Source organism: Sabethes cyaneus, chromosome 1 (genome assembly GCF_943734655.1).
Source record: "Sabethes cyaneus chromosome 1, idSabCyanKW18_F2, whole genome shotgun sequence".
Lineage (NCBI taxonomy): Eukaryota > Metazoa > Arthropoda > Insecta > Diptera > Culicidae > Sabethes > Sabethes cyaneus.
This window is the reverse complement of record NC_071353.1, coordinates 104,620,986-104,641,643: the sequence shown is the minus strand read 5'-3', so window position 1 is coordinate 104,641,643 and position 20,658 is coordinate 104,620,986. Positions and strand designations below refer to the sequence as shown.

Here is a 20,658-nt window from a genome sequence, read left to right as displayed (position 1 = left end):
TTGTTGTATCTTTTGGATTTACGATGCTATACGGCTCCTATCCCGTTGGTAACCAGTGAACGTATATTTGGTTAGCAACACAGTAGCGGCATTGTAGCACCTTAAATACAAAAGGTGCAGTAAAACTTTGGACAGCAATACTGTACACAATAACTAGCTCTAGAAATACCTCATACATTACTTTATCAAATTCTGCTTGACAGAGGCTTTGATCTTTCTTAAAACTGATAATTCGACGACGCATGACACCTTTTTGCGAGTGTCCGTCTTTCCTATACCAAGTGTCCGTCTTTCCCGCCTATTCGCAGAAACTCTGATTTATACATAATGTTTATAATATTAGAAAAAGCATACATTTTGGAAGAAATTTTTTAGCACACGTTTTAACTTTATTAGACAGAGACCTAAAGGTTCAGTTTGCATGAAAATTGCGATCAATATAGTTATATTTGCGTAGATATTGAGTCTTTGCCTTAAGGTGTCCGTCTTTACCGCCCTTCCCCTATGTGTATCAGCGTAAGTGAAAAGGACAAAACGAACGAAAAGCTAATGTCTACCTTCTTTTTCGTTTTCGGGGGTTGCTTGCCACAAGAGTAAAGAGTGGCACAAATGGTTTCGAAGTAAGGAAAATAGAGGACACTGGTACAAAAAGGTATGTAATACTCTGCCTGCGAAGTGGTGGGTTGAAATATACATTTTTTTTTTTCATTTTGTACGGGAGCTTAGCCTCTTCGATCGTCAGGGATGATTTCTCCTCAGAACAAAAAAAGAGAAGAGAAAAATTCAAACTGTGCTCAGTCTTCAACGCGATTTATTCTTCTCCGTTTCTTTTTGATTTTTCTCTTTTCTTGCTGAATGCAGTTGTATCAGCAACCGCACATTGTGCTACTCATTGAGGAGCAACTGAATGTTAATACACTTTGAATACGTTGATGCGATGCACTGAGGTATGACAACTACGGGTAGTTTTAACATGGGTAGTGCGTTGAGAAAAAACGACGATTGTAAATAGCGGTCATTGCCATCAGAAAAATATTATTGCAAATTGCATCAAAAACGCGAAATGCAAGTATCTTGTAAACAGTTTGCAAGTAGAATTCCAGCAGTGACCTGTCAAATATTTATGTCAGCTTGTTGCGAGTGTCAATCGCAATAAATTGCCATGTATAATTGAAAGCTCCCTGCAAGGATTTTACTTGCACGCTCTCTGCAAGTTTTTTGCATTTCGCGTTTTTGATGCAATTTGCAATAATCCGTTAATGCAGTTGAATCATGATTCTTACATTGAGTATATTCAGTTGAGTTTGGCTGCCTGTGGACGCAACTGCATCTCTTTGGTCAGGCATGTCACAACGGTAACAGTGCGAAAAATGTTATTTAGATATGGCAACATTGAAATTCCCATGCATTTGCTTCTTGATGCGCACCTACAGGAAAGTTTCATTATAAACAAAGGTAATTCTCCGCTTAGATTCAAAATTTAATGACTTTTGATTGCCTTGACGCATCTGAGTCCATAGTCTCTGCGCCGCAACGGTTGTTTCATTTTCATGCTTACTGCTGTAGCTAACGAGAATCGAAAGTTTCTCATTTGAAGAGCGCAATAAGAAGTTTTTCTGCGCGTCAGTTTTTTCTTTATGTTTAGTCTGCTTCTCCTTGTGTGGATTTATTTCTCATTTCTGACAGCAGTTCTGCTCATTGTGTTGAAAAAAAAGTTGCACTTTTTGCACAATTAGTGACGAAATAACAAGCCTGTTGACCGTAATTGCTTGTAAAACCCCGGACTCGGGACGCACTGCAATGGTCTCCAATTTCTCGACTGTCCCACACTTTCCACGTCATGCTCCACTTGGTTTAACCATCGAGCACATTGCGGACCTCTGCATCTGGTACCAACCGGATTCGAGGGGAAATCCATTTTTGCGGGGTTGTTGTCCGGCATTCTCACAAAATGTCCCGCCCATTGTACCCTTCCAGCTTTAGCAACTTTATGGATTTTTTTTTTGTCGGAAGGTTTGACCACTGCGACCATTATTTTGATCTATCGTGGTAAACCTTATGGATACCAGGTTCGCCGAAGAGCTGCGCCAGGTTCATCGTTCTCCTCCATTACACCTGTTGGAATACTCCAACCAGTACTAAACGTCGACTCGCTGTGAGCCAACGGTGAGTTACTGCTAACCCAAGCGCATCAGTTTGCGCGCAATTGCTGTCGACAATTAAGCCTTTATTTGCTCTGCTAATGTAGACTGTGGACGAACACTCGTGTGTTATCTATTCCGAAGAAACATATCCATAGGCAGCGGCATAGACTCCTCCACACCTCTCTGCGCTGTACTGTAGGCACTCGACATAATGGTCCTTCGAGCCGGTTCCGCGTCGAACTCCGCGGACCGAAAGCATCATGCCAGCGCAGCCGGAACCGTCGAACTCCGGGGACCGGCTGCATTTGTTTGGAGTAACCGCTGCTGCTGAAAAACGGGTAACACACACAGCGAATAGTACGGGTCGTTGTTCCAACCGAGACTTCAATCCCAACGACCCAAAGCGCCTTGGAGCAAGCAGTGTTTAATCTCATGGATCAACTTCCCGCCAAAGCTGGGGAACAGACGAAGTGCGTAAGCCGTTATACTAACCGGGACTTCAGTCCCAACGGCTTCAAGTGCGTGAGAGTAGTCTGCGTGTAAATGGAATAAATTCTCGTCTGAGCCGTGAAAGTGACGAATCGTGCGAAGCGCTGTACCAACGGGTAAATCATCACCATACTCGATAGTGGATTTACTCGTCCATTAATCTCGGCAGTGGATGTACCCATCCACCGTTCTCATCATCGCGTTGTTATCGACCTGTGTGCCGGCTACGTTCGACGACCACCGCAATTAGACGAGAAGCGTCATCAGCTGCCATTCTACGACCTGTGTGTGCGCAGCAACCACGCGCGCAACAGCAAGTTCGCCCATATGATAAGATGTACTCAGCTTATCACCGGTGGGTGAACGGCTCTAAAGTTAGTTCGAGACTGGTCGGACGTCACGCAATTACGAAAGTAAATCAACATTTGCAGGACGGATCGCGCACTGAAATCGTAAAACTAGTGACTAAAAATGGCGGAAGTGGATGCACTCATCCACCATTCTCAACGATTGTATTGTTAACGAGCTGTGTGCACTCCGCAGCTACGCGCACAATAGCTTGTTCACCGATACGTAAGATGTACTAAGCGTACCCTCGGTGGATAAACGACTCACAATCAGTGAGGCTAAACTAGTCACGATAAGTATAAATCAAGCGACTACCGTACGTGCTAGTATTGATCTCAATTCTATATCGTTTTCTGGGTGTGTGCCGCATCTACGCACTCAGTAGCAAGCTCATCCACGCGTAAGATGTACTAAGCTTACCAGTGGATGATTGAATCTCCAACAATCAAGTGACTGAGTAAGATGTAGTAAGCTTACCATCAGTCCGATCGTTGCTCTACGTGAAATGAGAAGATTTGCGCTGTACGTCCTTCGTTACGACTTGGTGAAAGGTCGTTATTCTTGCTATTCACTGCTTGACCATCTCCGTGACAATACAGTGAACAATACATTCAAAACCATTTACTCCGCTCGGCGAATTCATTCCAATTCGTCGAGAGAACAAACGCACGTCGAAATAGAAGCTGACCACGAGTTCTGTTCCGCCCACTTTACTAACCGCGACTTCATACTTGACAATCCAATGTGCTTCAGCAGAGACAAGTGTTTAAGTTGCACGATTCATCATGCTCAACCGCTATATAGGAGAAAGGTTGCAGATGGAAAAGAGTTCACGGTGATCGATTCGCCTATCAGCCCAAACGCTACTTTCCGTACGTGAAGAAATTAAGGCAATAGCAACTGCAGTTTCTTCAAACGTGTGGTTAAATGAAGCAACTCAACGCATCCAGCATTCCGGTGCCTTGTTACAATCAGCACAGTCTTTCAAACAACAAATCTTACGCGGTAGCCATTTCAGTCCTGCTTCAAGCAGTCGATTCTGCACAGCTATTCAACATTTCATCAGCAGCACTTCGTTCAACCTACGAAAGACAATCGTAAACCTTCGTGGAACCTGCTTTCGCCATCTCAACCTGCGCATCGACCAATCAGTAGCTCAACGTTCTGTCTACGAGAACCAGGTGCCAGCCTTCGCGGAACCTGCTTCCGCCATCTCAAACTGCGCATCGAATATCCCATCACAGTTCAACTTTATCATGCGGAGCGCCGAAGCGTCTCCTGTGCCAATTCTTCTCCAGTAAGTCACGCCAAACGTGACAAGCAGGACCCAGCAATAAAGCATGAGGGGCAGCGCGTTTCGTTCAACCGTGGCGACCGAACTGCTGCCCCACCTCCCACTAAAGCTCAGTAGTTTCTTGTATGCAAGGCGGTAAGATGTTAACTCAGCTTACGTTACAGCTCTACACAACAGCCTTTCATCGTTTCGTTCTGCTCGGCTTGAACATTCTATATCCGTACGTCATCGTTTCCGACTTGCACCGCAGCCTGCAGACATCGTACCACGTGGCTTGGTCATCGCTTCGAACTTGTATCCAGAATCGCATTTCATCTCGCATCGCTACACATCTCAACAAGACTTCGATCACGTCGCTTCGTGCAACTAGTATTCTAACCGGAACATCTCTTTCATCGACCTCAGGGGACTCAGCCCAAGCAAATGTTAAACTGCCTTCTGCCTCTGCAAAACCAGCTCTACGATGCCCGGTGGTACTCTAGAAGGAAGATACTTCTGGAAAGCGAGACGCGCGGAGTCGTTCGCGGACTTATTTTATCGACGCCGGCTGCATTGCAGTTGACGGAGTCGAATTCGTGCTCCCGTCCTCGACGCCCTCGGTCCATACTGCAGAAGGGGATAACTTCGAAACCCTACGGCCATAGACTCCTCCACACCTCTCCGCGCTGTACTGAGCCACTCGACAACACCGTTCTCACATACATCGCCAAAGATGGTTCTAAGCACACGACGGTCAAAAACGGCCAATGCTTTCAAGTCCCCGTCGAGTATTGTCCACGTTTGGTGCCTGTTAAAAATAACTATTTGCAAATTCTAGGATAATGGTTTTATTGCTTCTTACTTCAGTGATAGATGTTAAGCGAATGAAATTTTAAGCAAACCTAATAAGTCATGGCTGGCTATAATTTCCTCGATTCTCGCCTGCTTGATTGTTCGAAACATCCTCCGGGGCGGCCAACGTATTGACTTCTAGTAGTATGACCTTCGTAATCTGTCTGACGTAGCTAGATCGACAAGTATGCACTGCAACCGTCCATATTTTTCCATTAGGACCCAGATTGCCAACAGTGCACTCGTAGTATTTCCGGTTGTTCTGAACGTTGATAGCAAACTTTTTTTTGGTCCGAAATCTGCCTTATATTTAAATAATGTGCAGTAGATCGAATGAGCCAATTGAAATCCAAAAATCTCGCTATATCAGGTATGTCCCAAGAATCTTCCAATACTTGATGACAAACTACCATGTGGGCTTCCAAATTTCGATTTGTGTATAGAAAGTCAGGACCTTTAAGCCAGGCTGTCATTTTTGCAAATTTGGAAACTTTCGTTGCCCGATCGGCTACATTTAATTGCGATGGTATCCATCGCCACATTGCTGTAGAGTGTCCGTGTTCATCTTGAATTCTGCGAGTTAATTGACTAGAGACAACACACCATTGTAATTCCAATCTCGGCACGGTTTGCGACTTTAAAGGGGCAACACGGGACTTCGCGAGTACTTGAGAAACATGCACCTATTCCGGAGATCGATGTACCATATAGATCACGCTAGTATATGCATTGTCACTTGCATCAGAAAAAGCATGAAGTTCCATACTGCTAAACGTCTTAAGTCCAGGGAAGTAAAATCTAGGCACGCGAATTTCACGCAGCACTAAAGTTTGTTCGAGCCATTCGGTCCATCTTGTCCAGTTTGTAAGCGCCGCAAATCTTGAAACAATGTTTTTAAATGAACGGTCACAGGACTGAGTACACAAAGTGGATCGAAAATGATCATTATAAATTGTAGCAATTGGCGCTTAGTCGGAACGTCGACACCGGAACAGAATTTTTCTTCTAGCTTAAGAAAATCCAATTTGAAGCCGCCGCGCTCGAATATGGTTATAACTCGTCGAATCAGTTTAATTGCTTCATCTTCGGTATCTGTTGAATCTAAACAATCGTCCACATAATGTTGCTTTTCTATTGCTCGTTCAACACCAGGAAAACGATCTAGTAATTCTTTAGCGTTGAGCTTTTTCACGAACTGTGCAATTGATGGGGATGATGCGGTTATTACATAAACCTCTGGTGAATCAGTGCGGTTCATTCCTCTCCAGAAAAACCTCTGAGAATGTTGATCCTGTAGTCTGATACGTAAGGGAAGTAGTTCTTTGGGACTCAGCTTTCTTGCAAAACCTTTTGAAATATAATCTTTAATTTTTTGACAGTATTGTTCCGCAAAATCTGAGTCAGCATCCATCTTTTTTTCAATGAAGTCGAGGCGACTGAGAGCCTGTGGTTTACTATCAGGAAATACGAAATTGTTGTATCTGTAGATTTGTCCAATCTCGAAACGGTCACCACAACTAGTAAGTGTTTGTTTCATGATGTTCAAGGTTCTCCCATTTTCATCGGACATTTCAGTATCATGTTGTACCAGGTCAAAACTCTCCAATTTATACATCTTCTTGGTAAGATCCGTTAATTCCAAATCGTCTTCTTAATTGCATAAGGAAATGTGAAATTGATCAGCAACGTTCATTGTAGCAGGTTCGATTTCTCCATGAATTGTCCACCCAAGGCGACAGCGTGTCAGTTGCAGACCCTTCGTAGAATACTGCACAGTTTTCAATGGAACAATAAGGCCAGCATTATTTGATCCGATGAGCATTCTAGGCACGGCATTTTGCATGGTAGCCAATTTCTGTGCATTCAAAGATGGATACAATTTCTTGATGCGTTCGATGTTGAAATTTATTCGTGGCAGATTCATATTTTTATTGTTCTAACGTTTTCCAACTCGTACCAGTTCGCTTGCTTACTGGGACCAGCGATATGAAATGAAACCAATTTGGATTCATTGTCATTGTGTGAGATTCCATTCGTCCAGCGATATGTAATGGGTTTGATGGGTATATTGCGGTTCTTTTGCTCCGCAAGCGATGCATCGATCATAGACAGTAACGATCCTTAATCGAAAAGAGCATAAATATCGCAAACTTTACTCTGGCTACGACTCTGAGCTTAACCCTTCTCACCCTGAGTAGCGTACTCATACTTCTCGCGTTTACATGGCACAAATCTTCTGGCGCAAGTTTTCGTCCCCAATTCCTTTCTGGTTTATTGATTGCTTCATCGGCATGCACCAATTCGTGATGATTCTTATGACAAGCCGAACATGTTATGTCAGACCGGCAGTTTTGTCGAGAATGGTCGGACTTCAGGCACACGTAGCATGCATTACAGGAACGCGTGACGGAGCGACGTTGAGTCCCCGGCATCCTTTGAAACGAATCACACTTTGCCAGACTTGAATGGTCTTCCGAGTTACACAAGGGACACTTTTCTTTGTGGTCATCAGCCTTGGTATGGATATTAAAAACAGGTCTTGATTTTGGAAAAGATCCTAATTGCTGCTCTTTGCGATCTTTTCTGCCGAATACTATAGGATTCATACTTGCCAACTGGTTTTCCATTTCTTTTTCCAACCACCGAGAAAATGCTTCAAAATCGACAACTTTTTCTTCTTAGTCGATGAAATCGAAGAAGAAGTACTGCGCTCGTCATTAGAACAAGACAGAATTTTAGCTGAACAAAAGTTGGAAGCTCTGAAAATTCGAAAAGATCTGGAACTGAAAAAGGAGCAGAAGACTACTGAATACCTGAAAAGAAAGCGAGAACGTGCGTTGCAGATTAGTGTACATTTGGTACGGGGGTGAAGCTTACCAGATTTTAGGATCTTGTGGAGTCCGTAGTAAGCACGACTTCCGGTAAGAATACGCCTGCGTATTTCTCTGCTGCAGTTGCTGCAGAGGTATAGAAATTCGTCCATCACTCGAAGTCGTCCCTGCCGACTACCACACTATTGCCTATGCGAGGTCGATCGCGCTTAGTTCCTCCTGTTAACAGATACTTGGTTTTCAACATATTCACCACTAATCCAACCTTTACTGTTCCACGTTTATGTTTGGTATACTGCTCAACAACCACGTGGAACGTCCTTCCGACAATGTCCACGTCGTCAGCGAAACTTAAATTGGCTAGATTTGTTGAAGTTCATGACCCGCACCCGATAAAACCCGCACGTTTCATCACACCTTCTAGCGCGATGTTGAACAGGAGACAGGAAATACCATCGCCTTTTCGAAGTCCCCTGCATGTGTCAAACGGGCTTGATAACGTGCCTGAAATTCTCACACAGCACAGAACACCATCCATCGTGGCCTTAATCAGTCTTGTCAGCTTCCCGGGAAAGCCGTTTTTGTCCAAAAAATTTAATACCTCTTCACGGTCGATAGTGTCGTAGGCAGCCTTGAAATCTATGAATAACTTAGGAACTCGTATTCTCGACACTTCTGGAGGATCTGTCGTAGCACAAAGATTTGATCCGTTGTCGATTGCCCGTCTACAAAACCGGCCTGATAACTTCTCAGGAATCTACTTGCTAGCGGCGAAAGATGATCTGGGAAAGCACTTTATAGGCGGCATTGAGAACGGTGATAGCTCGATGGTTCTTTCATTCCAACTTGTCGCCCTTCTTGTATGTGGGGCATATTACTCCCTCCTTCCACTCCTCCGGTAGCTGTTCTGTTTCCCATATCCGAAGCCTTTGCGGGATACGTTCAGTTTCTTGTAGAATTTACGCGTTTCCTGAGAGCGGTACAGCTGTTCCATGTCCTCGCACTCCATTTCTTCCAGGCGGCGCTTCTTATCCCGGAAATAGTGGGTTTGCTGTCTTTGTTTCTGTCTATATCGTTCCACGTTTTTGACAGGTTCCCTGCTGCAGCATTGATACCCGCGCTGCATTCTTCTTATCTAGCGTCCTCTGGCATTCCTCGTCGAACCAGTCGTTATGTTGATTTCTTTCAGCGAACTCAATGGCGCCTTCCGCTTCGCCGTTGATGGCTGCTTTAACGCTATCCCAGCAGTCCTCGAGAGGGGTTTCGTTCAGCTCTCCCTCACCCGGCAGTGCAGCCTCAGTAGCGACCTCAGATAACATGAGTCGTTCCAGATTGTCAGATTGTACCGCGGCGACCGAATGTTGGTAACAACGGAAAGTCTTTGGCGCATTTTAATCATCAAAAGGTAGAGGTCAGAATCGATGTTTGCGCCAGATAGGTTCTAACGTCGATGATATCCGAGAAGTGCCTTCCATCAATCGAAACGTGGTGGATTTGCGTGTCCGTCTGTTGTGGTGATCTCCAGGTGTACCGATATGGAAGGCTGTGCCTGAAGAAGGTACTTCGTATGGCCATATTTCTGAAGGCGGCGAAATCAATGAGTCGATAGTTTCGTTTGTAAGCGGGTGCGCGCTAAACTTTCCAAGAACCGGTCTGAATTCCTCCTCCTGGTCATCCTGAGCGTTAAAGTCTCCGATGACGATTTTGACGTCATGTTTTGGGCAGTTGTATTCACGGTCAAGCTGCGCGTGAAAGCGTCCTTATGGTTCTCGTCACTTCCTTGGTGTGGGCTATGCACGTTGATAATGCTAATGTTGAAAAAACGGCCTCTAATCTTTAACTCGCACATACGGCTGTCGATTGGCCACCACCCAATCACGCGTTTTTGCATGTCGCCCATCATGATAAAAGCTGTACCCAGCTCGTCTATGCCAATTGTTCCGGTGTTAGCGTCCCACACTGACACGAGACGATGTTCCACTCTTCCCTGTCAGCATACGACCTTAGTTTCCACCGGGGTTGATTATCCGATCGTCGCTCAAGTTGCTGGTACCACGAGGAGGTAGGGATAGGAGTTGCTGGATAAGAGGCTTAATATAAGAACCATTATGCGGTATTTCACGTGTATTTGCTTATAACTTGACGTTACAAACATTTCTACAAAGATTCCATCGCTGGTGATGTATATGCTATTTCAACTTACAAATGTTTTATTTGTGTTTCGACTGTGCTTATCTATTCTGCGGTATGTATTATTTTATTTCATGTTCACCACTAGGGGGTTATGAATCTTATTGATAAATAATAAGTAACTTTTTTCTACAATCTCAACGTGACTTTCAGAATCATCATTTCTAAAATCAAGAAAAAACTCGGGCACTAGAGGGTTAAGAGAGCCGAAATATTTCGCAGTAAAATTCAGGTGTAATTATATATATACCGCAAAACGCAGTTCCATACCATGTTCTGAATTGAAAAAAATGCGCTTTTGCAAGAATATAGTTCGGCAAGCAATTGGTCAATGCGGTGTGAAATCATCATCTTATTCATTCCCAAGAATATGAATGCCGAAATCTAGCAGAAAATTATCTTCAAAAACGTGTACTTCCACCTATCCATCCGTAAGCACAAATGTCTGACGCTGGTTCGGCCTGACTTGGTGTCATGCCACAGTTTGCAGTTCACGCAACCGCTGAAGAGAATTGTAAATAAGCAATCAAAATGCGCGCACTAAAATTTAATGAAACCGTCTACTAATCTATTACCCACAATAATTGAAATATGTTTTATATTTCGCATTGAATGCTCATCACCACTGTAAGGCAGCAGAATGATTTAAGTCTTTTTATAGGGTGGCTGACGTCATAGCTACACACGAACCGCACATTTCATTTCGAGTTTTTAAAAATTTCAGCAACTACTCAATTTGTTGGCACGAGATGAATTCTACACTTCTTGTCTGTACATATATGGATACCTATTTAAACAGATAAAGTATTTCGGAACATACATTTTTAATGAAACAATTAAATCCATGGCGAATGAAATCCAGCTGGAGTTCGTCATACGAAAATTTCAATTTCATTTTATAATATGCAAGATTTTTTGGGTCTATCATAGATAGGGAGTAATGGCTTACAAAAACGGTTGTATGTATTCGTTGAGCCGTGTGCGCGAGCTATCCAACTTCCACAAAAAAGTGGAAGTAGTTTGTATGCCAGCTTAAAACTTCCTGTGCCTTCTGTGACTGATTAGCAGATTTTCTTCGTCATATTCAAATCAAAACAGGTAGAAAAATCAAGAAAATTTTATTTAAAAAAAAGGGAGTTTGTTACATTAACTTTACCAATAACGAAGAGACAATTGGTAAACATTATGGCTCGGTAAAAGCTTAAATGTAATTGATATCGAACTTGGTTCTAATCTTCTAATGCTGCTTTTTCGTTTCTATTACGAGAACGTAGACGAAGACACGCCACAGACGCATACATCCAGCACACTACATTCAATAATAGTGTTTATTAAATCGTATAGCAAAAAATTTAGATATATATAATATATTTTCTACCCTTAGTCGGAGACGAGAGAACGCTTTCTTTGCCCATAGATCAAAAAAGGCATCAACAAAACGATCGAACATCTTTGTTTGCCAAAAAATGTTAGTCAGCAACACAGCTTTGAATACTGTAAAGCTGTACAATACCTGGTTGAACGATTTCACGTGTATGACGTAATGTTTGCTCCCTCCCATTCATCCGCTAACTTTGGCGTTTAGCTTGATTTCTTGTCGCCAGTTTGTTTATGGCTTTTGCGGCGCTACTCTCGTTTTTCTCGGCACCCACACCGCAGAGATATCACCAAGCGAACAGCGAGTAGTAGAGTACATTTCGGGTTATGGCCTGGAAGAAGGTTCGAAGCCCGCATTGATTCCACACAAACGTTTCTTCAACCATCGTCACACGCGGGGAATGCAACTGGCCTTTAACTGGTGGAGGGGAATAGAAAAGTTACGGTACTTGTCGTTTTGCACTTCCGATGCAGCGCTCACCGCCTCCGAGAGTGAGGCAGTCCATTAGCTGAAATTGTGTGGTTTTAGATTGCCAACGTTCCACATTTTATCAACACCATTTTAGCCATCCATCGGTTTTCCTTATTCACTTGCTTTTGCATTGCATTCGTTTATATTTTATTCAACTTCTAGATGTTCCCAAAATTTTATCGCACCATGAATTCAAATGGGAGTTATTTTATTTGGTTCCTATAAGCAATTAGTTGCTAACTTTTAGTGAATCCTGAAACTTCTAGTGTTGATCTTATGTTAATGATATATAAATACATATTTTCCCAAACTAACAACAGTCCTCCAAATTAATTTGTTTACTGCGTTCTCAGTTTCTCAAGCATTACTTTTTTTAAATGGATAGGATAATTACTATGGAAAACCAATGAATCGAAATTCAAACAGCTTTTGAAAGGTGGCTATTAATCTAAATTTGCTTCCATTTTTATGTACTCCTTTTTTTTGTTTTTGGAGAAGAATAAATGCTTAATGCGGAAAATGTAAATTCAGGCAAACTCTTGATGTTAGGGACCGTGCAATAATTACGTAAGGCCTTTTTCCTCATTTTTGAACCCCCCCTCCCCCCTATATAAGATTTTGGCCAATCCCCCCTCCCCCCGTACAAATTCTTAGTAAGATTTTTTGAAACATCAAAATTTAAGTTTTATTTAAAAAGATAGACATTAAAAGAATATTGAAACAGTCAACAAAGTTCAAACAAGTTCATAAAAACCAAAAACAAATAATATCAATATCTATTGTAAATCCCTTAATCCCCTCACGAACAGAACGTATTTCAGCATTGAGGTTGTCAATAAATGTTGGTGTATGCTCAGAAACTCACTAGCGTTCACCTAATTCGCATTGATCCAATCTAAATCGTCTGAAAACGTGTCCTCGTCAAATAGTATACAAAGAACTACTTTGCCTCTTCTAGATGACACGCGACATGGTCTTATGTTGGAATTGGCACTGCGTTGCGTCTAATGTACATATCTGTAATGACCGCGGTTTCCTTTGAAGCAAAATACTGACCCCACTCTGGCCACATACGGCAGGCAAGATATTTGGGAACAGAAGAACAATATATCCCAAGAAACATTTTTGTTGTATAGTAGCTTATCAAGCACTTGTTCCATTGGTACAAGCACATTGGTACTTTTAAGCAAGTTGGAGAAACTTGGGTGTACCACAAGATTGTGCAGATGGTTGGAAACTTACCTTGCGGATAGGCAACTCTTCGTACAACTTGGCAACTGCCGGCCTGCCGCGTTTACAAATGGTTCTGGTGTGCCACAGGGTAGCAATTTGGGACCATTGCTATTCTGTATCTACATAAATGATGCAGTGTTACTACTCAATGAAGATGGAAGGCTTTTCTTCGCTGATGATCTGAAAATCTATCTTGAAGTCAGAAAAATCGAGGACTGCAGAATGTTGCAGAAGCTTCTGGACTTGTTAAGTGACTGGTGCGTAAGGAATCAATTGTTACTGAGTGTGGAGAAATGTTGCGTCATCAGTTTCCATCGCACTAGAAGCCTCTATTGCGCTTCGATTACGAAATTTCCGGATCAAAATTGAATAGGGTAGAACAGGTGAAGGACCTTGGAGTATTACTTGACGAGAAACTCACCATGAAGTCCCACATTTCTGCCATCGTTGACAAGTCCATATTGGGTTCATATTTAAGATTGCTGGTTAATTCAATGACCCGATCTGCTTCAAAGCTCTCTATTGCTCTATTGTACGGTCAACGCTGGAATTTGCGAGCATCGTTTGGAACCCGCACGAGTTTATCTGGTCCGCCAGACTGGAAAACGTACAGCGAAAATTTGTTCGACATGCACTTCGTCACCTTCCGTGGAGGGATCAGCAAAACTTAACACCGTACGAAGACCGCTGTCGTCTGTAAGGTTTAAGCACGCTAAGTCGACGTAGAGAGGTTTCGCAGTCGTTGTTTGGCTGCAAGCTTTTAACTGGCGAATATGATGCACCGGACATCCTATCGCAAATCGGACTCTACGCACCTTCAAGAGTCTTACGACCCAGAATGATTCTACAGGAAGACTCCTATTCTACGCAATATGCTGCCAACTCTCCCATCGCTTCCATGACCAGACAATTCAACTGCTTTGCTGACCTTTTTATTTTGACGAACCATCACGCATTTACTGCTAACGAATTCGTGCACTTGACAATGTAAATACTAACAATTAAGTAACTTTTAAGTATTCATTTAGACCGAAATTGTCCTATGAATTATACGAATAAATTATGAATTATAAATAATAGCATAAACCGATGACATCAGAGACTCTGGAACAAGTAGGCCAACTGCTGTTTCCTTGAGTGGACAAGGCTAAAATACTCAGCAGCTTACTATGCATTTCCTTGCAGCATGAAAGATTTCGACACTTCACAACTTACCTCATCAATTTAAAAATTTTTGTAACAAATAACAACTTATGTTGCTATTAAAAATGTGACTTTTTCAGAATTTTTTCGTGTGTGAAAATCTTACGTAAGAAATGATTAAGCCCCCCTCCCCCCCCAAATAAGATTTTGTAAGATTTCGCGGAACCCCCCCTCCCCCCATAATGCCTTACGTAATTAGTGCACGGCCCCTTAGGCCAAAAATATAGACGTAGCGAAGGTGAGAGTCGAACTCACAGCTCTCAATCTCTAGTCGAGTGTGTTGTTTAACCAATTACACCACTCGCCGTCTATTCTCTGTGGTCTAATATCAAGATTTTGTTGACGCATGCCTGATTCTATCATTCATTCGCACATTTATCCAGCGCGAATATATTTTTTTCGTTGACTGTATTTGTTGCAACCGCACAGATTGATAGACATATAGCTATTCGGTTTGTGCTTAGCAACGAACGATTCGGCGATCAAAATTGGTAATACAGTCTTTTTTGTTTTTATTTTTCTTTGGAAAGGTTTTCGCACAGAAGTGAATAACAGCAATATAAACAGAACGCTCGCTGCCTATCGCACAGCAGCTTACACATGCTTTCGTGTGCATTCGTATGCGATCGTGTGTTTTCGTGGAAAAAAGTGACTAGCCACCGCCAGATTCGCTAGTATCTGTAGAAAGTAGCATGTACGTGTTTGCATTTCTACTTCCACTTCTGTTCTGTGATTTGATGCTAAATTGAAATTAATTTATCCTAGTACCTAGGTTAAAATCGATTTAAATTATTGTAAATTTTAAAGATAATACACGATTTCTTATAACTTTCAAATTACACGTCCAATAAAAAAACAATTCAATAGTGATATATATTAGTGATCTACATTAGGGTATATTACTTTTCAAATTAGATAAATAACGCTTCAATCGGTTTGACCATCTCTGAGAAACAAGCGATAATTACTACCAAGTCAAACCAGGTCTTTTAAACATAACTTTTAAAATGCTTTTTTCTTTTCTTTACAACTTCTTTGAAAACTTTATAATAGCAAGAGCTTTCATTTGGTAAGATCTATGTTATCGGTTGTCTCGTCTAACTGGGAAGACTACAGAGCTTCTCTCGCCAAATACAACGCTGAGCTACGCAAAGCCAAAAGGAAATCAAGAGTTAAATTTTGCGAAAGTATACAAACTCTGCCAGAAGCTACGCGTCTGCAGAAAGCGATGTTCAAGGCCCACTGTTATAGTCTAGGGCAATTACAAAAAGGGGATGGGAGTCTCACTGTTACCACCAGGGAAACTCTTGAAGTTCTAATGAACACGCACTTCCCTGGCTCGACAATGACCACTGGACAAGGTCCAGCGCCTCTATGGTTCAAAGGTACAAGTACCAGCGAATCACATGCCCTGGCGGGTGTTGTGGGTTCGAATCCGGTTATAATCTCAGATTACAGCTTGGTTCGACTCATGCACCTTCCAGCATTGGACAAAAGGTAGGAGTCAAAATGACTACTTGTCAAGCATAGCTACCAATACCACCCCCCTTCCTTTCCGCTCTTTCCACCTTCACCAAAAAAAATTTCATTTCTTTCCCTACCGTCCCTTCATCAATTGTAGAACCATCGTTTCAAAAAATATTAATTGTTTTTATATTATTTTGCTTTTCGCTCCAGCTCGGGTAACTATATCTGCAATGTGTTTAAAATGAGCAATGAGTGTTTAAAAGACTCTCCGTTACATGTAAATCAACATGCATACCAACACGATAAATCTACGAAAGCCGCACTGCAATGCTTAGTAACGTTAATTGAGAAATCGCTCAAATATCAAGAGACGGCACTTTGTGCTTTTCTTGATATAGAAGGCGCTTTCGATAACACGTCCTTCGCTTCAATTAATACGGCTCTCTGTCAAAAGGAAATCGACCACACTATAATGAGCTGGATTAAAACAATGCTATCGAGCAGAGAAATTATAGCATCATTAAGAGATACGTCGGTCACGCATCTAATGTTATGGTGCTTACAAGAGGGACTTAATGTGAACCCCACCAAAACAGTCGTTATACCATTCACTAGGCGAAGGAAACATATCGTTCCTCCCCTACACTGAATGGTGTTAGACTGAGCTTCAGTAATAAAGTCAAACACCTCGGAATAATGCTCAATAAAAAAACTGAACTGGGCTGCACAGTGGTAAATAAAAAATTTTATCAAAAAATAACACATTTTTCAACTGATTTTTCTGAGATTCCTTTGGAGATCTGATGGAAATATTTTTTTTATAGATAAAATATAGTACTTTCACTTTATGGTTGTCTGGTTTGAGCGAAGCGGCCCGAAATTGAAAAAAATTTTGTTTTGTAAATTCGATTTTTTTTTTCATTTAATTTATAACTTATTAAATACTTATTAAATAAACTTATTAATATACTGTGGACTAGTCACCTAGATTATGCTGTTAATAAAGCAACTTCGGTTATCTGGGCATGCAGCTCACTGTTTGGCAAAACCTGGGGATTGAAATCTCAACTAGCCTTTTGGTCATACTACTATTGCACGGCCTAGGACAACCTATGCTGCAGTCGTATGGTGGCCAAAGGTAAATGAAGTGACAGCCTAAGCCAAACTAAACAAAATTCAGGGGCTGGCTTGTCTTTTAGCTACCAGTGCCATGCGTACAACACCTACTGCAGCCATGGAGGCAATGCTATGCTTACTGCTTTTGCATTTTCATGTGAAGAAGGAAGCAGAGGTCGGCACACTACGGTTGCAAAGGAGTAAAACTATACTCGAAGGTGACCAAATCGATCATCTTCGCATACTTCGGGAGTTCAATCTGACACCCTTAGGAACTTCAGTCTCCGACTGCATGGAAGTCGGGCCCAATATGGACGTTCCATATGAGGTGATTGAAACAGGTCGCTCAATGTGGAATAATGGGGCGCCCGATCTTCCATCTGGTTTCATCCGCTTTTTTACAGATGGTTCAAAAATAAGAGTCTGCGCAGGCTCCGGAGTCTACGGACCCAACATCAGGGATATCTCATTAGGAAAGTGGCCCACCGTTTTTCAAGCAGAAGTATATGCAATATACATCTGTGCAACAATATGCTTGAAACGAAAGTACAGGCATGCGAAAATCGGTATCTTCACGGACAGCCGAGCAGCACTACTGGCACTCAAGTCCACCAAATGCGTGTCCAAATTAGTTTAGGAATGCAGCACAGCATTGAGCGAGCTCACCCGCCAAAACAAAGTTTTATTACTTTGGGTGACCGGTCACTGCAGAATTGAGGGCAATGAGTTTGTTGAGCACCTAGCAAGTCAAGGATCGACTCAGCAATTTATTGGTCCTGAACCATTTCTGGGCACCTTCACATTCGCCGTGAAAGGCGAATTGATGACATGGGAAAAGCTAGAAATAGTATCCCGTTAGAATCAAACACAGGGTTGTACACAAGCTAAACAGTTTATCTAGCAAAAATCCTGCAGTAGCCAAAAAAAAACTACTCAAATTAAACCGTAGTGAACTACGCACAATCACGGGACTCCTAATCGTACACAGCCCCGCTCTTTATCATTTAAAAAATATCGGCAAAGTATCATCCGACACCTGCCGCTTTTGTAACTCTGAACCTGAAAGTTCAGCGCATCGGCTCTGCAATTGCGGGGCTACTGCATTATCAAGACACAACTTCTTCGGAAGTCTCCTTCTTACTCCATATCAAGTATGGAGCCCAAAACGGTCATTGGTTTTATTAACCATGTAGTCTAAAAATAAAAAATAAGAAAACTTATTCAATTTAATTCTACTATGCGTATTTTATTCACGACAGATACGTATTTCGCCTACGACTTGCAGGCTTCCTCAGTGTCGAAAACAGACACTGAGGAAGCCTGCAAGTCGTAGGCGAAATACGTATCTGTCGTGAATAAAATACACATAGTAGAATTAAATTGGATAAGGTTTCTTATTTTTTATTTTTAGGTTTCGTATTCTACTAAGACGCTCCAAAAACTTCAGTTAACCATGTAGTACCGAATTGGGCCGCAGGATTACAATTATCCGGCTTAACTCCATCAATGGGTACAAGCAGTAAGACTGTCGCAGTGGCCTTTTAACCCAATGCCCTTCTGGCATACAAAAAACTCATGTTTTCAACCTGGGGAATCCACGGATCGAACCAAATCTGTGGATGTGTTATGGATCGCAGGTACGGATGCTGTGATTCAAAGGTTCATCACTATCTGCAATCCACAGGGCCGGTGAGAGAAGTGGGTTCGAATCCAGTTATAATTGGCTCCGATTATAGCATGGTTCGATTCGCGGATCCCTCAACTCCGATCACTATAAAATTCAACTTATGAGGCAACTAAGCCTTTCATTTGATACAAATATCAAAATTAGTCCAGCCATCATCAGCCCTATCACATAGTGAAAAAATATAAATACTTAAAGCACGATACATAATGTCATTTCTTTGAAAATGCAATACTCAATAGGGTTGATGCTCCAGTGGTTCTGGCAGTACCAGTAATGGTAAAAACTCGAAATATTTAATTATTTTTACAGATTTTGGTACAAGTTTGATAAGTACCGGTAGTTTGGTACCAGTATCATTTGATAAGTATCAAACTTGTCTCTTAAATGCCTTGGACACTTTACTTTTTGTTCTTACAAAGTATAAAAATTACCTTTTTGCCGACCGGTTTCGGGTAAGTAGTTACCCATCTACGGGACTCGGCCCCGTAGATGGGTAACTACTTACCCGAAACCGGTCGGCAAAAAGGTAATTTTTATACTTTGTAAGAACAAAAAGTAAAGTGTCCAAGGCATTTAAGAGTCATTCTAGTTCTTACGTTAGCACGACTACGTAATTGAAGTGATATCAAACTTGTACCAAAATTTGCAAAAATAATGAAATTTTTTGAGTTTCCACCATTACTGGTGCTACCACATCAACTGGAGCAGCTACCCTAAAACATAAACAAAAATATCTCGAGAACGGCTGCATTTAGGAAGATGTTTGTTATGATCATGTATGGAAATTTCATAAAGATTTTTTTGAGCCGTGTGCAAGATCTACCCAACATTCACAAAAAAGTGAAAATAGTTTGAATCTCAACTCAGCACTTCAAGTATATATTCCGAGTGATCAGCAAATTCGCTTCGTCATACTCAAATCAGGTAGGAAAACCAAGAGGACTTTAAAAAAATAGTGAAATATAGTGGTTTTCTTACAGTAATTTTTCGTCGGTAACGAAGAGGCATTCCATCAACATCAAGAGTAAATAATAGTTTTTGCATCAAGTAATTTGCATCAGAGTTCTACGTTCTAATGCTGTTTTTTTGTCTTTATGTCGGGAAAGTAGACGAAGACCCGTCATAGACGAACCTGACCAGCACCCTACTTAATTATGAAACAATATTAAATTTTTTGCTCATTAAGAAATTCTGTCGCTTAATGCTATCTAACATAAACATACACGAAAATAATGCACCATTTTTTTTAACAGGTCGGCAATTCTCAGCGAAGTTCAAACACAGAGCAGTACCAAACTACCCTCGAATAAGTCAGTGTTAGTGCTGGGCGACAATGCCAGCGGCAAGACGACCCTGATTGCAAAACTGCAAGGCGTGGAGGATCCAAAGAAGGGATCCGGCCTGGAGTATGCGTACATCGACGTGCGGGACGAGTACCGAGACGGTGGGTAGCCGCTTACGTTGGAAATTGTACGCCCCGTTTAATCGTCTTTTTTTTTGTTCGTTCTCCGGATAGATGTGACCCGCCTAGGGGTATGGATACTGGACGGCGATCCCGGCCACAACAACCTGCTCAAGTATGCGCTCAATGAGTCTAACTACGCACACACCCTGGTCATTCTGACGCTGTCGATGACGACACCGTGGAGCTGGGTGGATCAGCTGCAACACTGGATAAAGATACTGGATGATCACATAGCGGGACTGAAAATCGAACCGGGTGAGTTACTTGCGCGTGTGTGTTTTGTTCTCGGTTGTGTTGTCAGCAGATGAAACGCGTTAGCAGATGAATACGCGTTAAATGGCTTTTAAACAATGTATCGGTTTACTTGTTCTACAAGTACAATGCTGGAAATCTAAGTACGGTGAGATGAATGGGGCAATATAACTAATTTTCTATTCCACGTTTGTAGAATTTACTTTTTCAAATTATGTAAAATATGAGAGTTTTATTTGAAAATCTTTAAAAATTGAAT

General features: G+C 41.9%; 1 protein-coding gene across 1 annotated transcript in view; it reads left to right on the top strand.

Annotated features, from left to right (window-relative positions):
• The window catches only part of LOC128732525 (cytoplasmic dynein 1 light intermediate chain 2), a 34,571-nt gene that overhangs the window by 4,335 nt on the left and 9,578 nt on the right, over positions 1 to 20,658 (top strand). The window contains exons 2-3 of the mRNA XM_053825794.1: positions 19,936 to 20,126; positions 20,199 to 20,402. Of these exons, the coding sequence (XP_053681769.1) occupies positions 19,936 to 20,126; positions 20,199 to 20,402 (395 nt within the window). The remainder of the gene's footprint in view (positions 1 to 19,935; positions 20,127 to 20,198; positions 20,403 to 20,658) is intronic.